Genomic DNA, 25,598 nt, shown 5'->3' with positions numbered 1-25,598 from the left:
TTTAAATACTTATTAATATCATTTGTGGGCCATACAAAATTATCAACTTAAAAATTAACCTTCTATATTTGGTCCAACATTTAATTAATTAACCCCTGAAAACCTCCTAGATCTATTGAATTACCAGTCGCACCTAAAGTTGTCACAGCAGTGCCAAACCAAGTGATTTTCATGGGCCTTATAGGGCCCATGGGTCAGATGTTCCCATCCCCCCATCCCTGCTCTAGACCATTAAATAAGTTATCTCTCTCTCTCTCTCTCTCTCTCTCTCTCTCTCTCTCTCTCTCTCTCTCTCTCTCTCTCTCTTTTTTTTTTAGGATTTTGCAAGGCAAATGGGGTTAAGTAGCTTGCCCAAGGCCACACAGCTAGATCATTATTAAGTGTCTGAGGCCAGATTTGAACCCAGGTACTCCTGACTCCAGGGCTGGTGCTCTATCCACTGCATCATCTAGCTGCCCCGAAGATCATTTTTAAATCAAGACCCTTACGCTCCTTATCCTCCTCCTTATTAATATACTTTTAATTTGGAAAAAAGTACCTGCTGTAGTCTAAAATGTAGTCTTCATTTTCATTTCATTCCACATATACTAAGAAGACCTTTTGGATAAAAATATGGGAAAGAGCAAACTTCTTAACTTCACGGGGAGAACAAAACCACTCCAACTCACCATTTCTCAAGGATTATCAGTTCAGAGAGGCATTGAGTTTTGCCTGGTGAGTGATATTCTGACTGGCTGTGATTGGCACGCAAGTGACTTGTCATTCCTTTTATATCCACTGGGAGATGTTTCAAAGAATAATTTTTCTGACAATAAAGTTGAAGCACTACCACATGTTCCATGTTTTTTTCAAGAAAAATGAGGAATAAACATATTCAAATCCATTGGAACCGCAATATTTGATTGGTTGACATATTGTATTGGTTATAATGTATTGGAAATGAGAACATTGGTTTATTCTGAATCTATGAATTGTATTTAATGGTACTAAATCTTTTTGTCTCACAAAATATCAATAACAATATTTTAGAAGAAAAGTATGATTAAATTGTGTTTCATTACTTTTCCTTTTAAAAGATTCATTTTTGTTAAAATTCTGAATTTAAGGATCATTATGACTTCGACAATGTGCCTGCTTTCCCATAGCCCCTCTAACAACTGTCATTTCTTTTTTGGTCATCTTGATTAATCTGATTGGGTAGGGTGGAACCTTAGATTTATTTCAATGTTCATTTCTTTAATTATTAATGGTGAAGCATTTCATCCTCTTGTTCTGTGGGTCATATGGATTTTTTCCTTTGAGAAATGCCTTTGATTTTTTATCTACTGGGGAAATAGAGTAACACTTGAACCATTGCCTAATTTTCAGATGAAAACTCAATTTCCCCTACATCAAATGTTAGAAATATGCATATACACAAACATACATATATGCACACATACATTCCATCTTTGAGCTCTTATTTTGCATCAATGTATTTATTTATAGACATGTTATTTCCTTCACATGAACTCCTGAGGAGGTATTTTAGGACCAACCCTAACTCTAATTTTTTTCTCGGTTCCCCTAGTGCTTAGAACAGTTCCTGGTACATTGTAAACCTTTTTTTTTTTTTTTTTTGGTTTTTGCAAGGCAGTGGGGTTAAATGACTTGCCTGAGGTCACACAGCTAGGTAATTATTAAGTGTCTGAGACTGGATTTGAACTCAGGTCCTCCTGACTCCAGGGCTGGTGCTCTATCCACTGTGCTAACCCCCCATTATAAACATTTAATAAATTCTTCAGGATTGATCAAACCAGAAGATGCAATAAGATGCAATAAGCTACAGGAGCATAATTTATCTGTCATAGAATGACAGAGTTAGAACTGGAAGAGCTCTCATGGGCTATCTAGTACAGTTCCCCCACTTTGCAGAGATGAGAAAACTGAGGTACTTAATCATCTTGCTCCAGGTCCCATAGCAAGTAAAGGACCGAACTGGAATTTGAACCCAGGGATGCACATCACCTCTTCAGGCAGGCTCTGTGGATGGGGAAAAGATCACTATGGTCCTTTCTTCATCTCTGACTAATAGGAGAATTGAGATGGACACTATGCCTTTCTATCTGTAGTTTCCAAATCTATCGATAATTGACTGGTGTAAACCATCAATACTGGCGCTTATTTAGGATTGAATTAAATCCCAAGTCTAGACAAAAAAAAAAAAGGTGACAGCTACTAACCAGAATATCCGCTTAACCAGAATATTCCATTCCCTGACTCTAGGTCATAGAGAATTTCCTTTATGCATTATGTTTGTTTCAAATTTCACCTCCATCTCTCCTTCCGAGTTGATCTGGATGGCCATCCTTTTAAAAGTTGATGAATAATTGAATTTCTCACATCTATGTTTTATGATTCATTATAATTTCTAGGAATTTGTAGACCCCCTTTCAAATTCAAGTGAAATGGGATTCCATAGGATATTCCTTCTTTGTATTGAGACTGGATGATGATCATTTCACTGAAATGAAGGGGGTGGGGGCTGTACTTAGTTTTGCACAAATTGCATTTCCCCACAAACACTCAAAGGACTTCCCTATACAAAATATACCCTCCTCCGCCCCCAAACAGTTCAACCAACCTGCTGGATAGTGTGAGGACAGCCAAGAACACGGCCCAAGTTTCCATTTCCAGGGTGACCATGGTTCACAGAAAGGAAGGGTGGGAGGCTGGAATTTGGGTGGTGAGGAGCCAGCCTTATCCATGATAGGGGATCCTGATTCTGCAGTCTCTTCTCAGTCTTCTCTACTTTGTTTGGGACATTCCAGTTTGCATGCTTGTATGTTGCCTCCTGTGATCCTTGAGGTCAGGCCCACTTCTCTGTGTCCCTGCCATAGGGTAGCAGGAAAGAGCAGAGCCTGCAGCAAACAGTTCAGTTGTTGCTTCTGCTGCCCAGCCCCTCTTCCTCCCTTCACAAAGGTCTGCCCAGACTGATCCACATTCTTCAGGTTTCTCACTCCTTCAGGGAGAAGTCCCGTTTCCCTGCATTTCTAGGCCTGGGTGCATCCATGCATTTTCCCAACCCAAAGGTGCAAACAGGTGGGATTTGCATTCAGGAAGAGGACGGGAATTCAAATCTCCCCATCCCTCCCTACTCCTCGGGGTTACCCTGAAGATGCTGATAAAAGGCAGCCTGCCCCTCCCTCAGACTCCCCCTCCCGCCCCCTCCCCAGGGCAGACACATCTCCCTTGACCCAGGTAGGATGAAAGGCCGGCCTTGGCCAGACGTTTGACTGAGCCTTTCGGGGGGGGGGGGGGGGCGGGAGCTGCAGAAGCCAAGGCCAGCCTGAGCTGGGACCGGGTCCTGGGGGGCCGGGGGGGGGGGGGCTTAAGGCCGGTCTCCATCCTCTTCAGCAGGGAGCAGAGGAGACATTCCCGAGCCTGGGGGAAAGGAGGCTCCCCCTCCCCGCCGGAGCCAGGGGGTGCCCTCCCCGCTGACTGCCCGCGTCCTTGGCCCCCGGGAGCCAGCACTGGGACAGCTCCCGAGGTGTCTCCCCCACTCCCCTGCGGAGCCTCCAAATTCCGGCTCTGCAACCGCCGCCGGGGGAGCGGTCCTGCCCCCCCCAACCCCCGCCTCCCCCTCCCCGCGGCCAAGGAAAAGGGGGCGGAGAGGAGCCCCGAGCCTTGGAAAGTGGGCGGGGGGCCCCAACCGCTTATATATCCTGGGGAGAGAGAGAGAGAGAGAGAGAGAGAGAGAGAGAGAGAGAGAGAGAGAGAGACGACAGACACAGACACTGGGAGGAAAAGGAGGAGAGAAAGGAGGAGGAGGAGGAGGAGGAAAAGAGAAGGAGGGGTCTGAGGGGGAGCCAGGGCAGAGCTTTCTCTCTGGTGGGGGGGGGTGAGGGGGCTGCGAGAGGCGGAGAGAGGAGCGCGGCGGAGAAGGCGGACCCGGGGCTCCCGAGGAGCCAGCCCAGCCAAGAGCCCGGAGCCCGGAGCCCGGCTGGGGCCCGGCCGAGCGCTGCGGGGCGCCCTCAGGTACCACCCTCCTGGGGCCGGGGAAGCCCCGGACCTGCGCTGGGCCCCCCCCGGGTCTGGCCCCTGGCCGGCCCCTCCCGGAGAAGCGCCGCTCCTTTGGCAACAGGTTTGGGGCATTCCAGATGGAAGGAGGGGGAGAGGAGGGGAGCTGCCCGGCTTGGGGGCTCCGGCTCCGGCTCCCCAGGGCTCCGCATGGCTCCTCCCCTCCCAGGTCTTTTGGCTTGCTGTCCGTCAGGTGCCCTCATTGTTGGCCCCTTCCCTCCCCAGGGTTGGTTAGAAAGCCATCGATCTGCCCAGCCAGTCATCTGTCTCTGTCCTCCGTTCTCTCTCTCTTTCTCTCTCTCTCTCTCTCTCTCTCTCTCTCTCTCTCCTCCTCCTCCTCCTCCTCCTCCTCCTCCTCTCTGTCTCTCCTCCTCCTCCTCCTCCTCTCTGTTACTCTCTTCTGTCTCTGTCTCTCTGTCTCTCTTCTCTCTGTCTCTCTCTCCCTCTTCTCTCTGTCTCTGTCTCTCTGTCTCTGTCTCTGTCTCTCTCTCTCCTCCTCCTCCTCTCTGTTACTCTCTTCTGTCTCTGTCTGTTTGTCTGTCTCTGTCTCTGTCTCTCTCTTCTCTCTCTCTCTCTCTGTGTCTCTGTCTCTCTTGCCTCTCTGTCTCTCTCTCTCTTCTCTCTGTCTCTCTCACTGTCTGTCTCTCTCTCTCTTCTCTCTGTCTCTGTCTCTCTCACTGTCTGTCTCTCTCCTGTCTCCGTCTCTATCTCTCTCTGTCTCTCTTGCCTCTCTGTCTCTCTCTGTCTCTGTCTCTCTCTCTATCTCTCTCTCTGTCTCTATCTCTGTCTCTGTCTCTATCTCTCTCTGTCTCTCTTGCCTCTCTGTCTCTCTCTCTGTCTATCTCTCTCTGTCTCTCTCGCCTCTCTATCTCTCTCTGTCTCTCTCGCCTCTCTGTCTCTCTCTGTCTCTCTCGCCTCTCTGTCTCTCTCTGTCTCTCTCTCTCCCCCCCATCACTCCCTTCCTCCATCCCTCCATCCCACTACTTTGGGTCTGCTTGAGCAATCGCGCGGCTGCGGGGCGATGTTGCAAGCCGGGGCCTGGGGGGGGGGGGGGGGGGGGGTATGTGTGCGTAAGAGCCCGGCTCCCGGGAGGGTCGCCTCCGGAGTTCCCTGGCCGGAAAGGTCGAGCCCCTTCCCCCCCCATTCGAGGGTGGGGCCCCGGGTCGCCTCCCCGCGTCTCCGAGGGCGGCTCAGGCTGCTCGGGCAGATGGGGCGCAGTGGTCACTAGGACCTTTGGCTCCTCTTCTGTTCCCTTTCGCTGGGCTGCTGCTTGCACAGTCGGCGGGGGGGGGAGGGCAGCCCCCCCGACCCCCCAGATGGGGTGCGGGACGGGTGCGCTTGGTGTGACCTGCGTCGGCTTTGGACAAGCCTTCAGCAGACTCCTGAGAGCAGAGGGGAGCGGGGCTGAGCCGGGGGGCCCGAGGCAGGGAAGGCTCTTGGGGCCGCAGCCGGAGGAAAAGCTGCTCCGCACGGGGGGCCCCGAGGCAGCGTGCAAAGCCCCCCAGCTCAGGCGCCCCTGGACTTAGGAGGAAGTCAGACGAGGCCTCGGGCGGCTGCCCCCCCCCCCCCCGAAAGAGGCTGGGGCAGGGGCAGGAGGGGCGGAGGCCGGGGTCCCTTGGCCACTTGGATACCTCAAGTTTCTGGTTCTTCTCTGTAGCATGAGGAAGAGGAGAGAATAGATATCTGGGGCCTCCGCCAAGCCCTTCAGTCTCCTGAGCCTTAGTCTCCCTTTTTTGTCAAAGGAGCATGCTGCTGTCTCTGGCCTCTCCGTCTCTCCTCTGTCTCTGTCCCTGTCTGTCTCTGTGTATCTGGAATGGAGTCCTCGGACAATGTGCTGGAGCCATTGCAGCTTCCCAGAGTCATTTTTTTAGAAGATTCTTAATGGAAGGAATTAGAAGTTAGAGATAAAGCGCATTCCCCACCCAAGTTCGCAGACCTCCTGACGTCTCTTCCCCCCAGACTGCGGATCTTCCGCGGATTTCTCAGCATCCTTCCAGCTCCAACAGTCAACACTCCAACCGAGTGCGACTGGTAACCACAAGACTATTACCCACCCACCCCCCAACTAAGGGTGGCCTTGGGACCCGGAGGGGCTTCACAGCTGGTGGCAGGGAGCACCAGGTGCTGAGGGGTCAGTAGAAGGACAAACTGGTCCAGGTTTCCCCCCTCCCCCCTCCCCAGCCTTTAGAGAGAGGTTCTTCCAGTTGTCAGGACTCTTGCTCAATACATAAAGTTGTGCCCAAGGGTTCTAGGTCAATTCACTCAAAGGTGGAGTCAATTCAGCTGGACCTGGGTAATCTTGAAGCCTCAGCTTCCTCAGCTGTGAAAGGAAGCGCTTGAGCTACACGACCTCTGAGAGCTCCAGGTCTGGGCTGTCTCTGCTGTGAATTTAGAACTTCTTTTTCCAAGTTTTACTCTTCCTACTGGGTGTCACCTCCTAAAGGAAGGTAAATTTTCCTAGAAACACTCAATCCAACATTAGCCTTTATTAAGGACACCTGTCAGGGCACCGGGTTTAGCTCCCGAGGATAAAGAGACAAAGAATGAGCAGCACTTGAGAAGTTCAGAGATGAGGAAACTGAGGCTAGAAGAAGCATTCTGCTCAAAGGAGCCAGAATTTGAACTCGGATTATCTGACTCCATGTTTCATTTGTGGCCCCTTTCCATCTGGCATCCACTCGGGGAGCATCCTATCCGCCAGCGTTGGTTCAGCAGGAAAACATTAAGCCAGACCCAATGTGCTGGTGTGGCTCACAGTTTAACCACCCACAGCCTTTCGTTTTTGGCAGGGTCCTCATGCAAATGAGCCTTGGGAACCTTATGTAACCCTCCCTGTGATTGGCTGGAGGACTCACTCTCCTCCTCTCCAATCCTCTCCAAGCTTCTGCTTCAAATGGCAGATGAGAAAAGGCTGAGGTGCTTTTCCTAATCTGGGCGGGATTCTTTTCTTTTCTTTTCTTTATGCTGCAGATGCCTTCTGATGGCGAGACAACCCCAGTGTGAGAGAGAGATGAGGTCTTGAGAGTCCAAGGAGTCTTTGCTGTCATCATGTCTCTGAACACCTCCCAACAGCCACCTTCTACTGCAGGGATCAATCCCAACACCAGCTGCCCAACTGAAAAGGAACTCTCGGTGTCTTTCTCCATTATCTTTATGACAGTAGGAATCCTCTCCAACAGCCTGGCCATGGCCATTCTCCTGAAGGCATACCAACGATTTAGGCAGAAGTCCAAGGCATCGTTCCTTCTCTTTGCCAGTGGCCTGGTGATCACTGACCTTTTCGGTCACCTCATCAACGGGGCTATAGCTGTGTTTGTCTACACCTCCAACAAAGACTGGATCCGCTTTAATCAGTCCAATGTCCTATGCAGCATTTTTGGCATGTGCATGGTGTTCTTTGGGCTGTGTCCCCTTTTCCTGGGCAGCGTGATGGCCATAGAGAGGTGCATCGGAGTCACCAAACCCATATTCCACTCCACAAAGATGACATCCAAGCATGTGAAGATGGTGCTGGTGGGTGTGTGCCTCTTTACCATCTTCGTTGCCACGCTGCCCATTCTGGGGCTCCGATTCTATGAGATCCAAGCGACCCGGACCTGGTGTTTCTACAAAACAGAGCGCATCCAAGACTGGGAAGACCGATTCTTCATCTTGCTCTTTTCTTTTCTGGGGCTGGTAGCCCTGGGCATTTCATTCTTGTGCAATGCCATCACAGGAATCACACTCCTGAGAGTCAAATTCAAAAACCAGCAACACCGACAAGGCAGATCACACCATTTTGAAATGATCATCCAGCTCTTGGCCATCATGTGCGTCTCTTGCATTTGCTGGAGCCCATTTCTGGTAAGAACTAATGTTTGTACCCATTTGTTCATGTCAGAGGCTGTGCTTCTTTGCTTTTCCACGGCTGTTTAGTATGATGGGAAATAGATTGGCCCATTCATTATTCCCGTTAGCCATTTAAGCTTGTTATTTCAGCTGCCTATGTAGACTTGGGGAGCCAAGCCACTTAGGACATTCACGATTATTTCCCCCTATACCTTGAATATGTTACAAAATAGTTCTAACTTGAACAACACTCTGGTTATATTGAGGCTTCAACATGAGGTTTGGAAGTGCACTGGATCCCTCAGGCTGTGAGGCCTATTTTCCTGTGGTCACTAATTCCCAGCCTTAGCCTGGAAAGGCAGAAAGGGTAATGGATTCTGGGTACCATCCTGACACTTGCTTCCTAATGATAGGACTGACTTCACCTTTACAGGCCTCAGTTTCCTCATCTTCAAAACTATGGGGTTAGATGTTATAACCTCTTCTTAATAGGAACATCACCTAAGAGGCAGTGTGGAAAGTAGTGGCTAGAGGATCAACCTTAGGGTCAGGAAGACCAAAGAACTTTTCAGCTTTTACTAGTTGGCTGACCCTGGGCATGTCTCTTAACCTTGTTCCTCTCTCTTTTCTCAAAGTAGGTGATAACAACAGCACCCACCTCAAAGGTGAGAATAAGAAGTCAAATATGTAAAAGTGAAAGACAGTGTGGACATATAGCAGGCACTCAATAAATGCCTTTTGATGAGTCAGAGAGTGAGCTAGAGTGTTATTATTCAGTTGTTCCTGTCATGTGTGACTCTCTCGTGACTCCATTTTGGGGGCATATTCTTGGCAGGGATAATGAGTGAATGGTTCCATTCACCATTCCTTTGCCATGATTCCTGGATTGCCATGACTAAGGCCTGTGTTAGTTTGGTGTCCAGTGGCCACTCTTTGGGGGACAGGAGGAATCTTTTGGAATAATCTGAGTTGTCAGTGACTTAATAAAGACCATCTTTTCCTCCTTGTTGTGGAATGATTTTTTAGAGATACTAGAGTTTACTTCACGGTGCAGTCCAAAGAAGGATGATTCTGGAATTAGAGCCCCTCTTTCACAGCCTTGCCAAGGGCAAGTCTCTTCTCCTTCATAGACTTTAATCATTCTTATTTGAAAAGTGAGAGGAGGGGGCGGCTAGGTGGTGCAGTGGATAGAGCACTGGCCCTGGAGTCAGGAGGACCAGAGTTCAAATCCGACCTCAGACAATTATTACCGAGCTGTGTGGCTTTGGGCAAGCCACTTAACTCCATTTGCCTTGCAAAAAAAAAAAAAACCCTAAAAAAAAAAGTGAGAGGAGGGAGGCCAGGAAAGAGACCCTCTGTACTTAAACCAGCCTTCACTGAGCTCTCTAAGTCTCAGTTTCCTTATCTGTAAGATGAGATATTTGGGCTGGCTGGTTTCTGAGACTCTTTCCAATGCTACATCTCGGATCTAAATACCTTTTTCAGGAAAAAGTAGGTTTTCACAATGAATAAATTAAATAATAAATTAAATTAATATAGGACTCAGAAAAGGAAATGTGGAGAGGGTAGAAGTATGTCAATAATGTCAACAGCTTAAAAATAAAACTGGAGCAAACATCAACACAGCAAACTATTTTTTTCAGGATGAGAGCTCATTGGGATAATTGAGGAATCAAACCCAGCTTCTGTTTTCTATTTGTTCTGAATTAGCTGGATAATTGCTTTAATTTTCTACTTTGTTTAGAGTCGATCTTTTTACCTTCTACTAAAGGAATGAGAGGATTATGTGTAATTCCAGAAATTAACAGAATTGAAGGACTTTCATTGGCATGTGTTGACTTGTTCTTTATTTTCTGAGAATTTGGGTTCTTTTCATTTTAAAATCGGACAGTGCTTTCTAATAGGAAAAGCTTACAACATCCTCCATAATTTTCCCTGTCAATGGTCTCCCTGTGCCCTCCCTTCTGTTTATCAATGAATTAGTGATAGCTCCAAAGGAGTTGCTTTATTCTCAGCTTTTCTTTCTCTTAAATGTACAGACATTGTCCTGGGCAGGACAGAGCAGGTGCTGACTAACTAATTGTTGATGGGGTTGCCCAGCCTCCTGGTCCTTGACTTGTATTCTTAAAGATTCTACAAAATTCTTTATAAATGTGAGATAAATGATCTTTATCTGAGAAGCTATCTATTAAACTTTACTCTCAATTTCTTTGCTTTCTTTCTGATCTTTGTTTTATCTGTATCAAAAGTTTTTTTAATTTAATGTATCCATTTACACCTCACTTTGCTCCCAAACTTTTGTTTAATCATAAATCATTCAACTATCCATACATCTAATAAACAATACATTTCATGTTCTAATTTTTTTTTGCAATATCTTTCTTTACATCGGTCATGTATCTATTTTGACTTTATCTTGGTAAGTGATGTAAGATATTGGTCTCTGCCCAATTTCTGCCAGACTGATTTCTAGCTTTTCTAACAATTTTTTATCAAAAAATGAATTCTTATCTCTAAAACTTACATCTTTACATTATAGGCAAGGTTATTATAGTCATTTGCTGCTATAAATTTTATGTCTCCTTTGTTTTATTGGTCTACCTTTTTATTTCTTAGCCAGAACCAGATAACCTTGATAATTACTGTCTTATGATATAGTTTAAGATTGCTTTCCTTTACATTTTTTTTATTAGTTTCTTTGATAGTTTTGACTTTTTGTTCTTCCAAATAAATTTTGTTCTTGTTTTTTCTAATTCAGTAAAACAATTTTTTTATAATTTGCTTGGAATGGCTTTGAATATAAAATTAATTTAGTCAAAATTGTCATTTTCATTATATTGGCCCTACCTACCCACACATTTTTTTTTAATTTTTCCACTTATTTAAATCTTATTTTATTTGTATAAAATTTTGTTTTGGGATTTGTTCATATAGTTCTGGGTTTTCTTTTTCAGACGTACTTCCAGGAATTTTGTTGATTTCAGTGGAGTATCTTATTAGTTCTTCTTGCAGCATTTTGTTCTGTGTCATAAAGGAAAGCCAATGATTTATATGGGGATTTACTTTTTATCTGCTAAATTATTGTTTCAACTCACTTTTTAGACGAACCTGGTATTTTGCTAATATATAATTTTAACCTCTGCAAAAACAGATAGCTTTATGACTTCATTGCCAATTCTGATGCCAATTCCTTTATAATCCATAGGGAAGGGTTCTTATGTATTGCTATACTGTACTGTTTTCCTTTGAGGATTCACTAAATACAAATTAGTGGATTCTTTTGAAATATACAGCTGCCCTCTATTTAGAAGCCTACATTTTTACCAATCTACCAATCCCTAAATATTTATAAAGTATCTATGCTGGAAGAGAAAGTGAGGCTGGGTGACTTTGCACAGCACCCCACACATAATTCAATTCACTTGCATATCATGGCATCACTTCCCTGATGTCATGTCTTCTTCAAGAATTAAGAACAAGGAGCAACCTTTGTGAGTAATAGAAATGGCCCCACTGTTGGTTAGTTGAGCTACACAGATCCTTTTTTTTTCTTCCTTCCTTCCTTCCTTCCTTCCTTCCTTCCTTCCTTCCTTCCTTCCTTCCTTCCTTCCTTCCTTCCTCCCTTCCTCCCTTCCTCCCTTCCTCCCTCCCTCCCTCCCTCCCTTCCTCCCTTCCTCCCTTCCTCCCTTCCTCCCTTCCTCCCTTCCTCCCTTCCTCCCTTCCTTCCTTCCTTCCTTCCTTCCTCCCTCCCTCTCTCCCTCCTCCCTCCTCCCTCCCTCCTTCCCTTCCCCCTCTCTCACCCTCCCTCTTTCTATGTATGTATACATAGCATATAGCATAAATACAGATATATGTGTAAAATATTGCAGATATGAGCTGTCAAGAAAAGACCAGAATCACTGAGTTCTCTTCTTTTTCCATCATTTTCTTTCTTTCTTTAAATTTTTTGCAATGTAATGAGGTTAAGTGGCTTGCCCAAGATCACACAGCTAGGCAATTTATTAAGTGTCTGAGGCTGGATTTGAACTCAGGTACTCCTGACTTCAGGGCTGGTGCTCTATTCACTGTGCCACCTAGCTAACACATCTGTACCACCTAGCTGTTCCCATCGCCTTTATTTCTAAACATAATCTGATTCTGATTCTTTCACTGCCCAGAATCACCCCTGGTGACAATAGAAAAAAATGAGAAGGAAAGAGCAAATTAGTCAGTCACCTACAATCCACTCAGCCTCATGGGTCAGTTGATGGCTCAGTCCTTTCTAGTACTGTTATGGTCATTGTGGCTGTTGTGCTGCAGGTTCTGCTTCCATTATTTTTCATCCTTGTTAAATTCTCCCAAATTTCTCCAGCTTCTCCCTAGTCATTGTTTCTTAGAGGATGCTAACCCTCCACTGTGCTGGGATACGGTATATTCTCCTCTCCCTGATTTGCAACCATGAGAAAAGTGACCACAAGACTTGTTGGAATTTAAGTGAACATGATTAAATTTTCTTTATAGAAACTCACCATTTGTTAAAATAATGAAATTTAATTCATAATTTATAATGAGTAATTCATAATATTACTTTTAAAGGAGAAAAGGACAAAATTTTCCTCTTTTTTTTTTTTTTTTTGAGCAGGGCAGAAGCTCCCTCCACTGGTATGGCTCTGCAACTTATTTTAATTTTATCATCTAAGAGAGTTGTCTTGCAACATTAAGAATGATTTTCTCGGAGTCACCTAGCTAAGGATGTCTTTTAGGGAATTTTAAATTAAATGGCTGAGACAGTAGGGTATGGTGACTAGAAAGCAGATCTGGGAGCTGGAAAGGCCTATGTGACTCTGTCAAGTCTCTGTTGTCTCAGCATTCTGGACAGTTCTCTAAATGGTGGTCACTAAGAGTTGATGATGTTTGTCTTTCATTCTTGAAGACCATGAAAGGGGGCAGCTAGGTGGTACAGTGGATAGAGCACTGACCTCGGAGTCAGGAGGATAGGAGTTCAAATCCAGCCTTACTAGCTGTGTGACCTTGGGTAAGTCACTTAGCCCTGATTGCCTCACATCCAATCAACCTGATCCCTATCTGGTCACTGGACCCAGATGGCACCCCTCACTCAAATCCAATTCAATCACTTCCCAGATGTCATGGTCTTCTTCAAATGGATGAACAAGATCAATGAAATCACAGGTCTGGGTTCTGACCTAGCCCTTGATCTCTAGAATGGCACCATATCCACTAAACCAGGCCGTCTCCTTTGGAATGTGAACCTGAAGACACAGAGAATGACCTTTTTGTGGTCTTTGCGTGTCGACCCTCAGAGAAGTGCTTAATCAATGGATATTAAATTATTAAATAAATCCTTTCTTCTTATTCCTTCCTTTAATGGAACACAATAATTTTAAATGTGCCTCTTTTGGCTGCATTCACTCAATGAGATCCACTCCTTGAAGCCTATGAACAAATCTGACCTTTGTTACTTTAGAATTGGTCTCTGTTATTTTGAACAACAGCCCCAGGCTTGTTTGTTTCATGCTTTGCCATGTTGATGCACTATTTTTGCATTAATAAATTTGAAGTTTCTACCATGAGAGAGAAAAATGTCAATGAGTCATTTACTGGAGCTTTCACTCTAAACCTTCTGTACAGGCTCGGATCTGGCCTTATGTGTAGCATCCTTCAAGGGTGGATTTCATGACTTTGGCTAATGTCAGTGCTCAGTACTTGAACTCAGAGTCCTAGAAATAAATGTCAAAGGATCAGTCTTATGTGCATGATGGTGGGGCCAGGAAAGGTCAGAGCTGAGACCTGGCTTTTCTTTCTCAATCTGACAAGTCTTTATTAAGTGCCTACTGTGTACACGCACCATCCTAGGCCCTGCAAAAACACTCACAAATAGGCCATGTTCTTAAGGAGCTTGCCTGCTACAGGGAGACCAAGAAATGCACCAAAGGCCCTCCCAAAATGGGGGAATGTCTGAGGTGGATGGGTTGCTAGCAAATGTACAAAGCAGGATTTCTTGAATGTTTGGTGGGTCATGGATCCTTTGATCCTATGATAAAGCCTTGCTTCCCTCCCCAACTCACTCCCCACTCTCTCAGGATAATATTTCTAAATGTGTCCATTAAAATTTATAGAGGTGCAGAGGAAATAAATTCTATTGAAACAGATATAAAACAAACAAGCAAACAAACCACTGCTTCAAGAATAATCTTTGAACTGGAGAAACAGGAAAGGCCTGTGGATTCCTGTCAAATAGGGTCCTGACCTGGGATTTCATTATTGTGCATAATTCCCTCTCCCAGTGCAAGTTGGGGCTCACTCTGGCCTGAAAGAGTGGTCTGGAGCCCAGAAAAGGTAAAGGACTTTTTCTGAGTCAAGTAGTCAGGATAGCTCAGAGGCAAGCCTTGGTCCAGGTCTCTCCAATTTGGAGGCTGGATCTCTATAACTTTCCTTTTTTCTTAGTGACTGGGGCATTTTCCCTAGAGTTGTAGAGGTGGTTTCTCTTGTATAGAGATCTCTCAGTGTGAATTCCTGATCCTTTATCAAAGGACCAGGGTTATGGCCTGACCCTGTACCTGAGGCCAGGGTAACAGTGTCCAGTTGGTGTGGTTTGGGTAATTTAGGATAAGAATTCATCATTGCGACATTTGGAATTTTTCTAGGATGTTGAGTCTCAGGTAGATGGAGCCCTACAGTCATGGATGACATTGCTACAAATTTGGATGATACCTCAGATTGAAATTCATGAGGGTTGACCATTAGAAGCAGTGGAAAGAGAGTGGTCCTTACAGTCTAGAAGACTTGGGTTCAAATCTTCTATCAGTTGACCAGTGACCTTGAGATAGTCTCTTATCAGGGTGGGTCTGGAATCAGGAAGACCTGAATTCAAAACCAGTTACAGACTAGTCATGTCACCTTGGTCAAGTCATTTAACTTCTGTTAGTCTCAGTTTCCTCCACTGTAAAATGGGGATACCAATAGTACCTTTCTACCAGTGTTTTTGGGAGGATCAAATGAGATCATATTTGTATAGCTTTGCCATATAAGTGCAGACTAATGTAATTATTCTATCTTAACAACTTCTAGTTCTTCCTTATTTACTCCCCTCCCCTGACTCCCTTCCCTTCAGCCATCCTTGATCCCAATATTCCATCTACTCTGATTTTGAGGATGACAATGTAAGGTTGTAATTACATTAAGTCCTTTCATTCGTAAATAGAATTTAAGCCCCTTGATAAGTACTTTCTTTGCTGGTGTGGCTGACAGAGGGTTCTAGTCTTCATTTGTTCTACTCCAAGTACCTGTCTTGAGATGCTGGTGTGAACAGAACTGATTTTGGTTTGAGCAAAGCTCATGCTGTTCTTTAGATATTTGGGTTTTTACAGGCAACCTTGTTGTTTGTCCTTTGGTCTCAAAGAGGACATGACATCAGGGCATATGATGCCAATGTAAGCCTGTGAATTGGATTAGAGTGAGGGGATGTTGTGCTTTCTCCTCCAGATCCATCTAGGTCCAATGACCAGATATGAAACAGGATATCCAGAGATGACCCTGGATGTGAGACTTAAGTGACTAGTCTAAGGTCACATAGCTAGTAAGTGTAAAGCGTCTGAAGTCACATTTGAACTCAGTTCCTCCTGACCCCAGGACTGGTGTTCTATCCACTGTACCACCTAGCCACCCTTAAGGGAACTACAAGGTCTCCTTGACACAATAGTGACCATAGGGATCAAATCACATTTAGTGAAATGTAGGGGTGAACTCTCTGAAGCCAGGACTCTTTCATTGTCCTCCGCTTAAAGCCAGTCTCTTGCTGAGCTTCAATAGGGATCATTCTTCAGCCTCCCAGATTCCCTCCCACTCAATGACAAGAGACCTGCTCCTTCTGTTGTCCAAAGGTCTTACAAAAATCAGATTAAGTCATTTGGATTTTTGACTAGATGAGCCCATGAATGCACATGACTACATTTGCATGTGTAAACATATTTCTTGAAATGATACCATGGATCTTCCAGGTTATAAATTATCTTAAGAGTCTGAATGAGAATGGATCTTTAGGGTTATTTTAAGTCTCTTCCTAAGCCCCTCATTTGCCAGGTGAGTTGAGGCCATGTGCCCACAGTTACTTGGCTCATCAATAGTAAACCTGGAAATAGAGGCAGGCTCTCTTACCAGGCTGATACCACCATACCATGCTAGCCTTTAGATGTTTGCTGTGTTGCATCAAGAGGAAAATCCCTATTTTGCAGATGAGAGCATATATGATTGTGACTGGAGGACTAGCCTTGGAGATGGCATCCTGGATTCAAATCCTACATCAAAAACCTATGATCTGTATGATCTTGAACTAAGCAGTGGAACTATAGGCTTTGAGCAGGAACCTACGACTTAGTCACAAATGCTCAGGTGTTGGTTACACTAGAGTTCTGTAGGGTTGAAGGATTCATTTCTGGGAGGGACCCCATCTCATTTTACATATGAAGGAACTGATCCAGGAGAAAGTGAGGTCACTGATTATCTTAACCCAAAGTGTGCTCTAAATCTAAGATACTGGACTCCTACACAACATTGACAAGGTCTCACTGAATTCCTATGACCTTTATGGAATATATATATATATATATATATATATATATATATATATATATATATATACATATCAATCCCATGGGATTTAATACTGTGTTCTATGCTTTTAGGATCTTAGGAACATAGACCTGGAGATGGTAGGATTTGTAAGGGCCCACTAGAAATTTTGGGGGTGCAATTGATCTAGAAATAATTCCTTGGTTAAGCAAGAGACACCTCTGAGAGCATACCCAGAATTTATAGCTTTGGATTGGTGTCCCAAACTGGAATCAGTGAGGGCTTTAATATCATTCAGTTCTGGCACTAGCTATCTTCCTGTTTTTAAAGGGTAAGATATAAAAGCCCTAAAATTGCCTTCGACATTGAGATGGTTGTTACAAAACAATATTTCAATGATTTAAGTGTAAATGAATCAAGACCATGTGGAGTCCATTTCCTCTGAAATACACATGGGCATCACAATTAAGAGAGAAGTGCTGGCTGAAGACTTTCGGTGTTTTTATTAGACCTCAAGAATGTGAAGAGCAGTTCAAGATGGTGGCTCTGTCCCAAGCCTAGCTAAGGCTCAGCCAATAGTCTCCAAATACATTCCATGTAAATCTGTAAGGAAGCAACTTATGTCTGTGTTAAATTTGCTAGGGAACATTAAAGAAGCTTTAGAGGAGAAAGAAGGAAGGAAATGAGTACTTACTAAATACCTATGATTAAGAAGGAGCCTATAGTCATATGGTGGGGGAGGGGAGGCAGGAATGCAGGCATTGGGGGTCACCAGGAGAAATTAGGTAGCTTATCAGATCCAGAAGGAGGGAAATCTAAAACACTGCCCCTCAGCTTCAAATAACTTCGTTCACAGTGGAGAAACAAAAGATAAACTAGCAATTAATTTAAAAATTTATACATGAATTAAACAGGTATTCAGGAGAGCAACCAGAGAGGTGTCACAGGGAAGGAGATGATTAATACTGGAAGGTCCTGGGGGCCCTTAATGTCCCAATTCTAATACTAACTGAATGATCATGAGTGAATCACCTTCTTTGGGCCCCAGTTTCCTTCTCTTAAAAGAAGTGGGTTGGACTCAATGACTTTTAAGGTCATTTACAGTTCTGATTCTAAGTGGAGTCTGAGGCACTTCGAATCCATGAGGGGGAAGGATGTGGATACCTTTGGAGGCTTCTTAAGGAATGAAAATGTTTAGAATAGTTGAGGTCCTGAGGGAGATGCTGAATCAATTAGACTGGTGTCAAAGAATTGACTTATTGCATTAATGACCCAGTTGAGATGACTTAGCATACATTTTTTTATTTTTTATCTTTTTACTAACATACATTTTTAATGGACCTCAGAAGGATGGTTTTATGACTTTTTCCAACCCTGGTCAGCACCACATGAATAGAAGTGAAAGTAATCCTAATTTATGGTTGAGATTTGGTAAGGCAATATTGGTGGCAGGATAAGGAGGCAAGGATCTGGGGTGGGGGTAGAAAGGAACTGGTTCATCTAAGGGATGAGAGTGGGGAGGAAGGAGAGTGGAGCCAATGTAGGCATGATGATCTGGAAAAGATCTGAGGGATAGAGGGTTGGAGGTCATGGAGAAGACAAAGAGCAAGGTTAAGAGTTGTAAAAAAGAAAAAGGTGGAATGATGAAGGGATGGCCTTTTAGATGATCTTCTTGCCTCAACAAGTCCATCTCCCATCAGTTGCTAAAGCCCATGTCAGACCACTGCCTCCCTAAAAACTCATTTAGCTTTGAAAGTCCTATATAATCCATAATATAAATTTCTAATATCACTGTATAATGTTTTCCTGTCCCTCCTACAGCCCAAATGACCTCCCTAGTTTTTATATATGACAAGTCCTCTCCTATTTCAGTATATTTAGGTGCAGGCTGATCCCCATTCCTACAACTCTTCCCCCATCCCTGAGACCCTCTCTTCCTAAGATGGAGCTTAGGTACTAATGCCTCCCTAGTTGCTAGCACCTTCTCTCCCAAACTACCTTGAATTTGACACCATGCATCTATTTGTATTTATTAGCTTTGTAGTAATGGGGTGTGCATTTTACCTTTTTGTGGACATCTTGACTTGGATCTTCCACTGACACATCACACTCAGTATGTCTAAAGCCAAAAGAGGTTTGTGTCTCTCTGCTACCTAAAGTCTTGGAAAAGTTGATAAACCAAAGCAAGTTGATGTCTTCATTGGTGTGTTCCCTTTTATTCTCTCATCAGTATGGGGAGCAGTTCCCTGAACCACTAGATCTGCATTTGGACCTGTCCAAGGCTTAGGGAAGAGCTGGCTGGAAGTCTGAGCTCTTGCCCTTGGCTTCCAGGTCTCACCTTCTCCTTCTGGACACTCTCATTCCTTTTTTGGGTTTTGAGGTCACTTCTTTCTCCAGGTTCTTCTTCTACCTATCTGGCTGCTCTTCTCAGCTGCCTTTGATGGGTATCTTCTCTTTCTCACTGAGTGACTTCATCAGTCCCACATGAGTTCAGTGATCAACAATCTGCTGCCAAATCTTGTCCTTTCTGGCTTTAGAGCATCTCTTTGCTATGTCCTCTCTGCCCCACCCCCCCCACATAGCTACCACTCAGATGCTGGTAATTATTATCTCTCACCTTGGTCTCCCTGACTCAACACTCTCCCTCCAAATCACCCTTGCTATTTCCTAAAGTCCAAGTCTCCCCTGTTACCCTTCCACTCAATAAACCCAGGTGCTTCCCTATAACTTCCAGTTTTTTGTGTGTATGTGCCTCTGTTTGGGATTTTTATACACAATATCTGCCTTCACATCCCCCATATTTCTGTAAAACTGTTCTCCATGTAAGAACTCTGGAAAGTAGACAGTGGACACAGAGGATAAGTGACTTAGCCAAGGTTACAGAACTTGGCAGTGCAAAAGATGTGACTTGAACTCTCTACTCTAAAGTCTGCTCCTCTTGTTGCTTTTGTGGAAACCCCCAAAAAGACAATAACCGTCTGTGTGAAAGGCTTTATCTGTGTCGTCGTTTGTCCTTCTCAGATTAAAACTCATGCTCAAAATTTTTTCATCACACTCAAAATTATGAACAGAGGCTGCCACAAAACCCTACTAAACTATGACTATTAACAACAGAACAATGGTTTTCCCTTAAATTTAAATTCAGCTATCAATAGATAACACTTATTCCAAATAGCCTGCAAAAGTGAACAGCTTTTGCAGTCAAACCCTTATTGTTTGCAAGTACCAGCTGTCCTGTTGCTCAGTGGTTTGGGTCATGAAAGGGATATATTGAATCAGGATAAAATCCCTTATATGGAAGAGATAAAATAATTTATTGAGCTTTTACCACATGCTAGACACTGGTAATACAAATAGGACATCAAGTCAGCCCATGCTCATCTTCTGACTTTAGGAGACGACTAGGCATTGAGTTCTTGGTGGGGAGATGCAAAAGCCTAGAGGATTTGGGGGGCATAAAGGCAGCAAAAGGAGAATGGATTCAAAGGTGAAAACCAAGTGAGTCTCTGGAATCAGGCAGGCTTCAAAGCTCTCATTAGATCCAGGAGGGTAAATCATGTGCTTTCTGAGTCCCAAGTGCTCAGTGGTTAAATAGAATTAATTAATGCCTAATAACTTGGATAAAATTGTAAGGTTATCATTGGGAAGGAACTCAGAGGCCATCATGTATGATCTTCTCATTATCTAATTTTGGAAATTGAGGCCCAGGGCGGTGAAGTCCCTTAGAACCAAGAGATATTTGCTCTGAGAGCACCTGGGAGGCACCTCAGAGACCCCCTCATCCAATACACTCATTTCCAACACACAAACATTTCCAGTTTGGCTTTTGACGCTTACAGATTGCACGACAGCAACCCCTGCAAACCTCCAAGATTCTAAGTTTCTGAGCAGGTGCTGGTTGTCACTAGTGGTTGAGTCCTACTCAGCAGGAATTCCTTCCACTAATGAAATTACAGTCATTAAACCTACCTCACTCACCCACCCATCTTGAGCCCCTTCTCTCTAAGGTACATTTTTGAGGCTTCTCTAATTAGTATTCCATGCTCTTCTCATGACCAAATTAATCTCTTGAAATAACAATTCTAAAAGTAAGAAAAAGTCTTTGCTTTGCAATTTCAACATTGCAGTTTGACTGGGGCTTGCTAAAAATTAATTTGGGAAATATTTTCATTTATCAGAATTTCAGTTTCTAATGGGAAAAGAAATTACTTTTAGAAGTTTAAATCTTCCATAATAAAGGAAAAAATTCAAAGTTCACCTCTTTCTAACTCAAATCCATCATTTAAAAAACCTCAAATATTAAAAAAGAAACTGCCATAATGGAAAACACCAAATTCTACCCTTGTTAGTATGCTTGGAAAAAAATTCACCTTCACACACAAACCTAAGAAAGAGCCCTTTGTAAAGTCATTAATTGGATGAAGGGATAGAATTTGGAAGGAAGTACACTATCTAATTCAAAGAAGCTTCAGCAACTGTCTGTTATGGATAGAAACTTGAGCTAAGTTCAGGGTTTGGTTCAGAGTGAATCCCTGTTGTTTATGGAGCTGGGGGTGAAGAGAAGGGAACACTCCTAGGGAGAAGTCATTACCTACCCTAATTCTAATTCTAATTATTGTTGGTCTAGGGAAGAATCCAAACAGGAGATCTTTTAAGAGCAGAAATTGAGAAAAGACCATCTGAATTGGCTACTAAAGAATCCTTGGTAATTTTGGAGAGGGCAATTTCAGATGAATGACAAGAAGAGACTGAGAGGTGAGGAAGTAGAGACATTGAACATGAGATGACTTTTTAGAAGACACTTGGAGGGGTGGCTAAGTGGCACAGTGGATAGAGCCCCGGCCCTGGAGTCAGGAGTACCTGGGTTCAAATCCGGCCTCAGACACTTAATAATTACCTAGCTGTGTGGCCTTGGGCAAGCCACTTAACCCCGTTTGCCTTGCAAAAACCTAAAAGAATTATAAGTATCAGGGTGGCTAGGTGGCACAGTGGATAGAACACCAGCCCTAGAGTCAGGAGTACCTGAGTTCAAATCTGGCCTCAGACACTTAATAATGACTTAGCTGTGTGGCCTTGGGCAAGCCACTTAACCCCATTGCCTTGCAAAAACAAAAAAAAAGAGATTGATGTAGGATGATAGATAATGGTGGGATAAGGTCTAAGGAGATATTTCTTAAAATGGTGGAGACTTGGGTATGAGTATAGGCAATCAGAAAGGACATAGTAAGTAGGAAAAGATGGGAGAGTAGGAGTTTTTTAAGGGTCAAAAACTCTGTAGAAGGGAGGAGGAGATAGGATCAAGGAGATAATAAGTCTGGGAAGTGACTTTGGCAATAGAGAAGGACTATTCCTTCAAAACTCAGGAAAGGAAAGGAGGAAACAATGAAAGATGATATCAAGGAGTTGTGAGAGGAGGAATTATGAAATAAGGAGATAAGAACTGAAGATCTAAGAAAAAGGCTTTGATTTCTCCATAAAATGTCAAACAAAGAAGTTAGTCAATGGGGAAACTTGAGGAGAGAAGAGGAGGTTTGGAATAGCCATTATGGTGAATGGGAAAGATAATTAATTTGTCAAGAGTAGAAATATTGTCTTACTGAAGTGAGGGCCTAGTTAAGATTGATGATGATGATGATGTTCAGTCATTTTTCAGTCATATCTAACTCTTTGTGAACCTAATTGGGGTTTTCTTGGTTTGCCATTTCCTTCTCCAGCTCATTTTACAGATGATTAAAGTAAGGCAAGCAGAATGAAATGACTTGCCCAGGGTCACACAGATCCTAAATGTCTGAAGCCAGATTTGAACTTGAATCCTCTAGATTCAAGGCCTGGCAATCTAATGGATCTATCAGCCTGATTATATGACTTTTTTTACAGTTTAGCTCAGTATCACATGAGTTAGAGCAGAGGAAGCAGATGGAGAACAAATCCAGGTTTGGGTTTAGGCAAAATACAAAATGTAACATGTCAAGGGAGCAAAACCCTGGAGAGTAGAGGCTTGTAGAGTTGAATTTATTTACTATGGGGTTGAGACTTTGTAGAAAGGAGAATGGAGAGTGACAGTCTGGGAAAGTACCTGAGGGTGGAGAGCTTGACCTCAAAGTGAGATGAAAACTAGGGGCAGAGTAGGAGAAAGGCATAAAGAGAGATGGAATGAGAGGAGATTATGATCAGATTAAGAATTTTCAGTTTTTCTGACCACAAAAATGGAACTTGTAGGTGACAGCAAGATCAAAGGTATATCCCTCTGAGGAGAATCTGGTCATGAGAATTGAGGCAGGAACAAGTCACTAAACAAATGAGATTGGGTATCTGAGAAGAGATACTTCTCAGTCAGTCCTAGAAAGAGTGGCCAAAAAGCAGTATCAACCAACATCCCTGATAGAAGATGGAGGAACATGGAAAGAAGAGCTATAAAATGAAGGAAAAATTATTGGATTATAGAGCAGAATTTACTTGAAGGAGGAGGCAGATATGGAATTGGACATGGTGGAGAAAGGTTTGAGATGGGTAGCAGGAGTAAGGGAGCCAGTTTGACCTTTAACAACTGATGATTCAATATCACAAAAATGAGGAGAGCACATGCATGTGTCATTCTTCATTCCTCTCACTTACAACACATATCCAATAAATGATCAAATCTTGCCATTTTGGTCTCCATATCATTCACATGTGTTACCTTCTCACCACTCCCACAGTCCACCATCATAGTTTAGGTGTTAACAAAGGTAGAGCAGATAGAATTTGGCAGCAATTTGGATATATGGTTTGTGTACAAGTTAGGAATAGAGGGTGACTCCCAAGTTGTGAGTTGGGTTAAGTGAGTAGTTCTCTTGGCAGGAATTGAAAAGTTAGTAGGAGAGAAGATGAGTTCTGTGTTGGCTGCAACTAACTTCAGATATCCAGTTCAAAATGTCTATCAGGCAGTTGGTAATGTGAGACTGGAGGTCAGGAGAGATGTTAGAGCAATTTAAAGAGATCTGAGAATCATTAGGCATCTAATAAATGCTAGTTAAAATGAAATGAGTCTTTGAGTATTCTTCAGTTGACCTATTACAAAAGTTACTCCATATATTATGTGATTTCTCTCTAAAGGACTATACTATAAACTAATGACAAGTCCTATATAATAGCTATATTTCTATAATGCTTTGAGATTTACATGATCCACTTCTCATAAAACCTTATATTATTTATCCCAAGTCATCATTATCTCCATTTTGCAGGTGAGAAAAGCTGACTCAAAGACAGTGAATGACTTGCTTTAAGTGGCAAGGTCTTGTTCCTTCTCATCCTAACTTACATATGAAAAGTGATTCTTATTCACAGAATTTCCTAGAGGTGGCCATCTGGGCTTCATTGCTGAGAACCCACTGCCTCTTGTAGCATGCTAAGGCACTAGAAAGTGTTTCCTTGGGGTGAGTCTCAATGTATGTCTTCTTCCTCGCTGCTCCTGGCTCTGCTCTCTGTGACCAAATGGACAAATCTAACTCTACTTCTACCTGATAGACTCCCCATCCTCTGGGTCTTCTTCATACTAAACATATCTGGGTCCTCTAAAGGATCTCAAAGGACATGGACACGAGTCCTTTTCGTCTGCTTGTTGTGCTTCCTCAGGGCACTTTTTAGCTTCTTAATGTCTTTCCTCCTCTGTGTTACCCAGTACTGAAGCATCCGACTCTAGAGTTGGACTGCTCTTCTTGGTCCTGGACTTGATACCTGGTCTCTGGGCAGTTGAAGATTGTTGTCATTGTCTGACTCCAATGGTATGGTTGACTCGCATTGAACCTGTTTCTGCTAAGACTGCCAGATCTCTTCTATCTCTCTGCATCCTTTCCCCATCCCTGCCAGCTGCTAACTGTTGATTTGGAACAATGCATTCTACAGTAGATCCCCATGAATACCTCTCATCCAGTAATAGGAGCCAGAGTGTCCCACATGTGAATCTTCTCAGAGTCCACAACCAACTCTAGGATGAATGGATTGTAAACTGTCATCAGGGTAATGAAGGCAAGGGGGAACCTTTCCCTTCAGTGATCAGCACAGACACTCCTACCATCTGTTCATTTTAATGAATGTTCAAAAAAGATGCTCATTTAGGAGCGTACTATCTCAATGCCTGCAGTCCCACAAATGTTTGACAATTTTGACTCTGGCTCATGTTGTGAAAACAACAAAAACAATCCAGGGTGACATTTTGTACTTTGTGGAGTCTCTGCAGGAACTCCAAGTCCTCATCTGTCTCTCTCTTAATTATCCCCATGTGGACGATCTGGTCTTTAGAGAAGCTCATTCTCATGATTGGGCTGCCTTGCCAGTCAGCACCGTGGTCCAGCTCCCAGCTGGCAGGGGAGATGGCCAGCATTGTGACTAGCCTGGGTGGGACCTGAATTCTATTGAGAAACTGTCCTATAAAAAGGGTTCTCACTTCTGTGGCAAAATCTCTCATTGCCCTGCTACTGTGGCTCTTGGGAGAATATTTGAACCTCTCTGGGAGCTCTCTCAGGGAGCACAGTCCCCAGAATTCCAGGTCACCTGCCTATCCTCCTAAGGACAGAAGCCTGAGGAACTAGGTCACGTTCTCAGGCAGGGCAAGAACAAGACTTACTATGATTTTCCTGACCAATGTATTTCATCCCTGAAGAGGTATTTATCAAGCATCTCCAAGAGCAAGACCCTGTCCAAGGTTCTGGGGAATAGAATAACAAAAACCAATTAGTCTCAAGGAGCTTACATTCTACTAGTATGGTGTGCTTGTGTGGGGAAATATATATGCATATATATATGTATATATATTGCACATAAATATATATATATATTATATCCATCTATTCTTTTATGCACATACATCTGTATTTGCACATGCAGAAATATCTATCTATCTATCTATATATGCATGTGTGTATATACCTGCTACCTTATTTATTGGAGAGAATTATTACAAGTAAAAATTGCTACTCTTTTCATAACTTTAAAGGCAGATACAACAACTAATATTGGCAGCATATGTCAAAATTCAGGAATAGCACAATTGATTTCCCTCTATGGGGGGGGGGCGAGAAACAAAAGAAGAGGAACTAACATTTTTCCTGTTGGCCACAAATTTGTTGCCTGTGACTTTGTCTTTTCTGACATATTCGCTG

At 43.5% G+C, this 25,598-nt stretch overlaps 1 protein-coding gene across 2 annotated transcripts in view; it reads left to right on the top strand.

Moving 5' to 3' along the window:
* Positions 1 to 3,961: 3,961 nt before the first annotated feature.
* The window catches only part of PTGFR (prostaglandin F receptor), a 35,269-nt gene continuing 13,632 nt past the window's right edge, over positions 3,962 to 25,598 (top strand). Inside the window, exons 1-2 of one of the 2 annotated variants that reach the window (XM_074221097.1) lie at positions 3,962 to 4,017; positions 7,030 to 7,902. In XM_074221097.1, coding sequence (XP_074077198.1) covers positions 7,108 to 7,902 — 795 coding nt within the window. In that variant the 5' untranslated portion in view covers positions 3,962 to 4,017; positions 7,030 to 7,107. Of the gene's footprint in view, positions 4,018 to 6,242; positions 6,507 to 7,029; positions 7,903 to 25,598 lie in introns of those variants that run through there. The other variant, XM_074221098.1, reaches the window with a different exon arrangement.

Source organism: Macrotis lagotis, chromosome 2, assembly GCF_037893015.1.
Source record: "Macrotis lagotis isolate mMagLag1 chromosome 2, bilby.v1.9.chrom.fasta, whole genome shotgun sequence".
Taxonomy (NCBI): Eukaryota; Metazoa; Chordata; class Mammalia; order Peramelemorphia; family Peramelidae; genus Macrotis; species Macrotis lagotis.
This window is presented reverse-complemented; position numbering and strand designations above follow the sequence as displayed.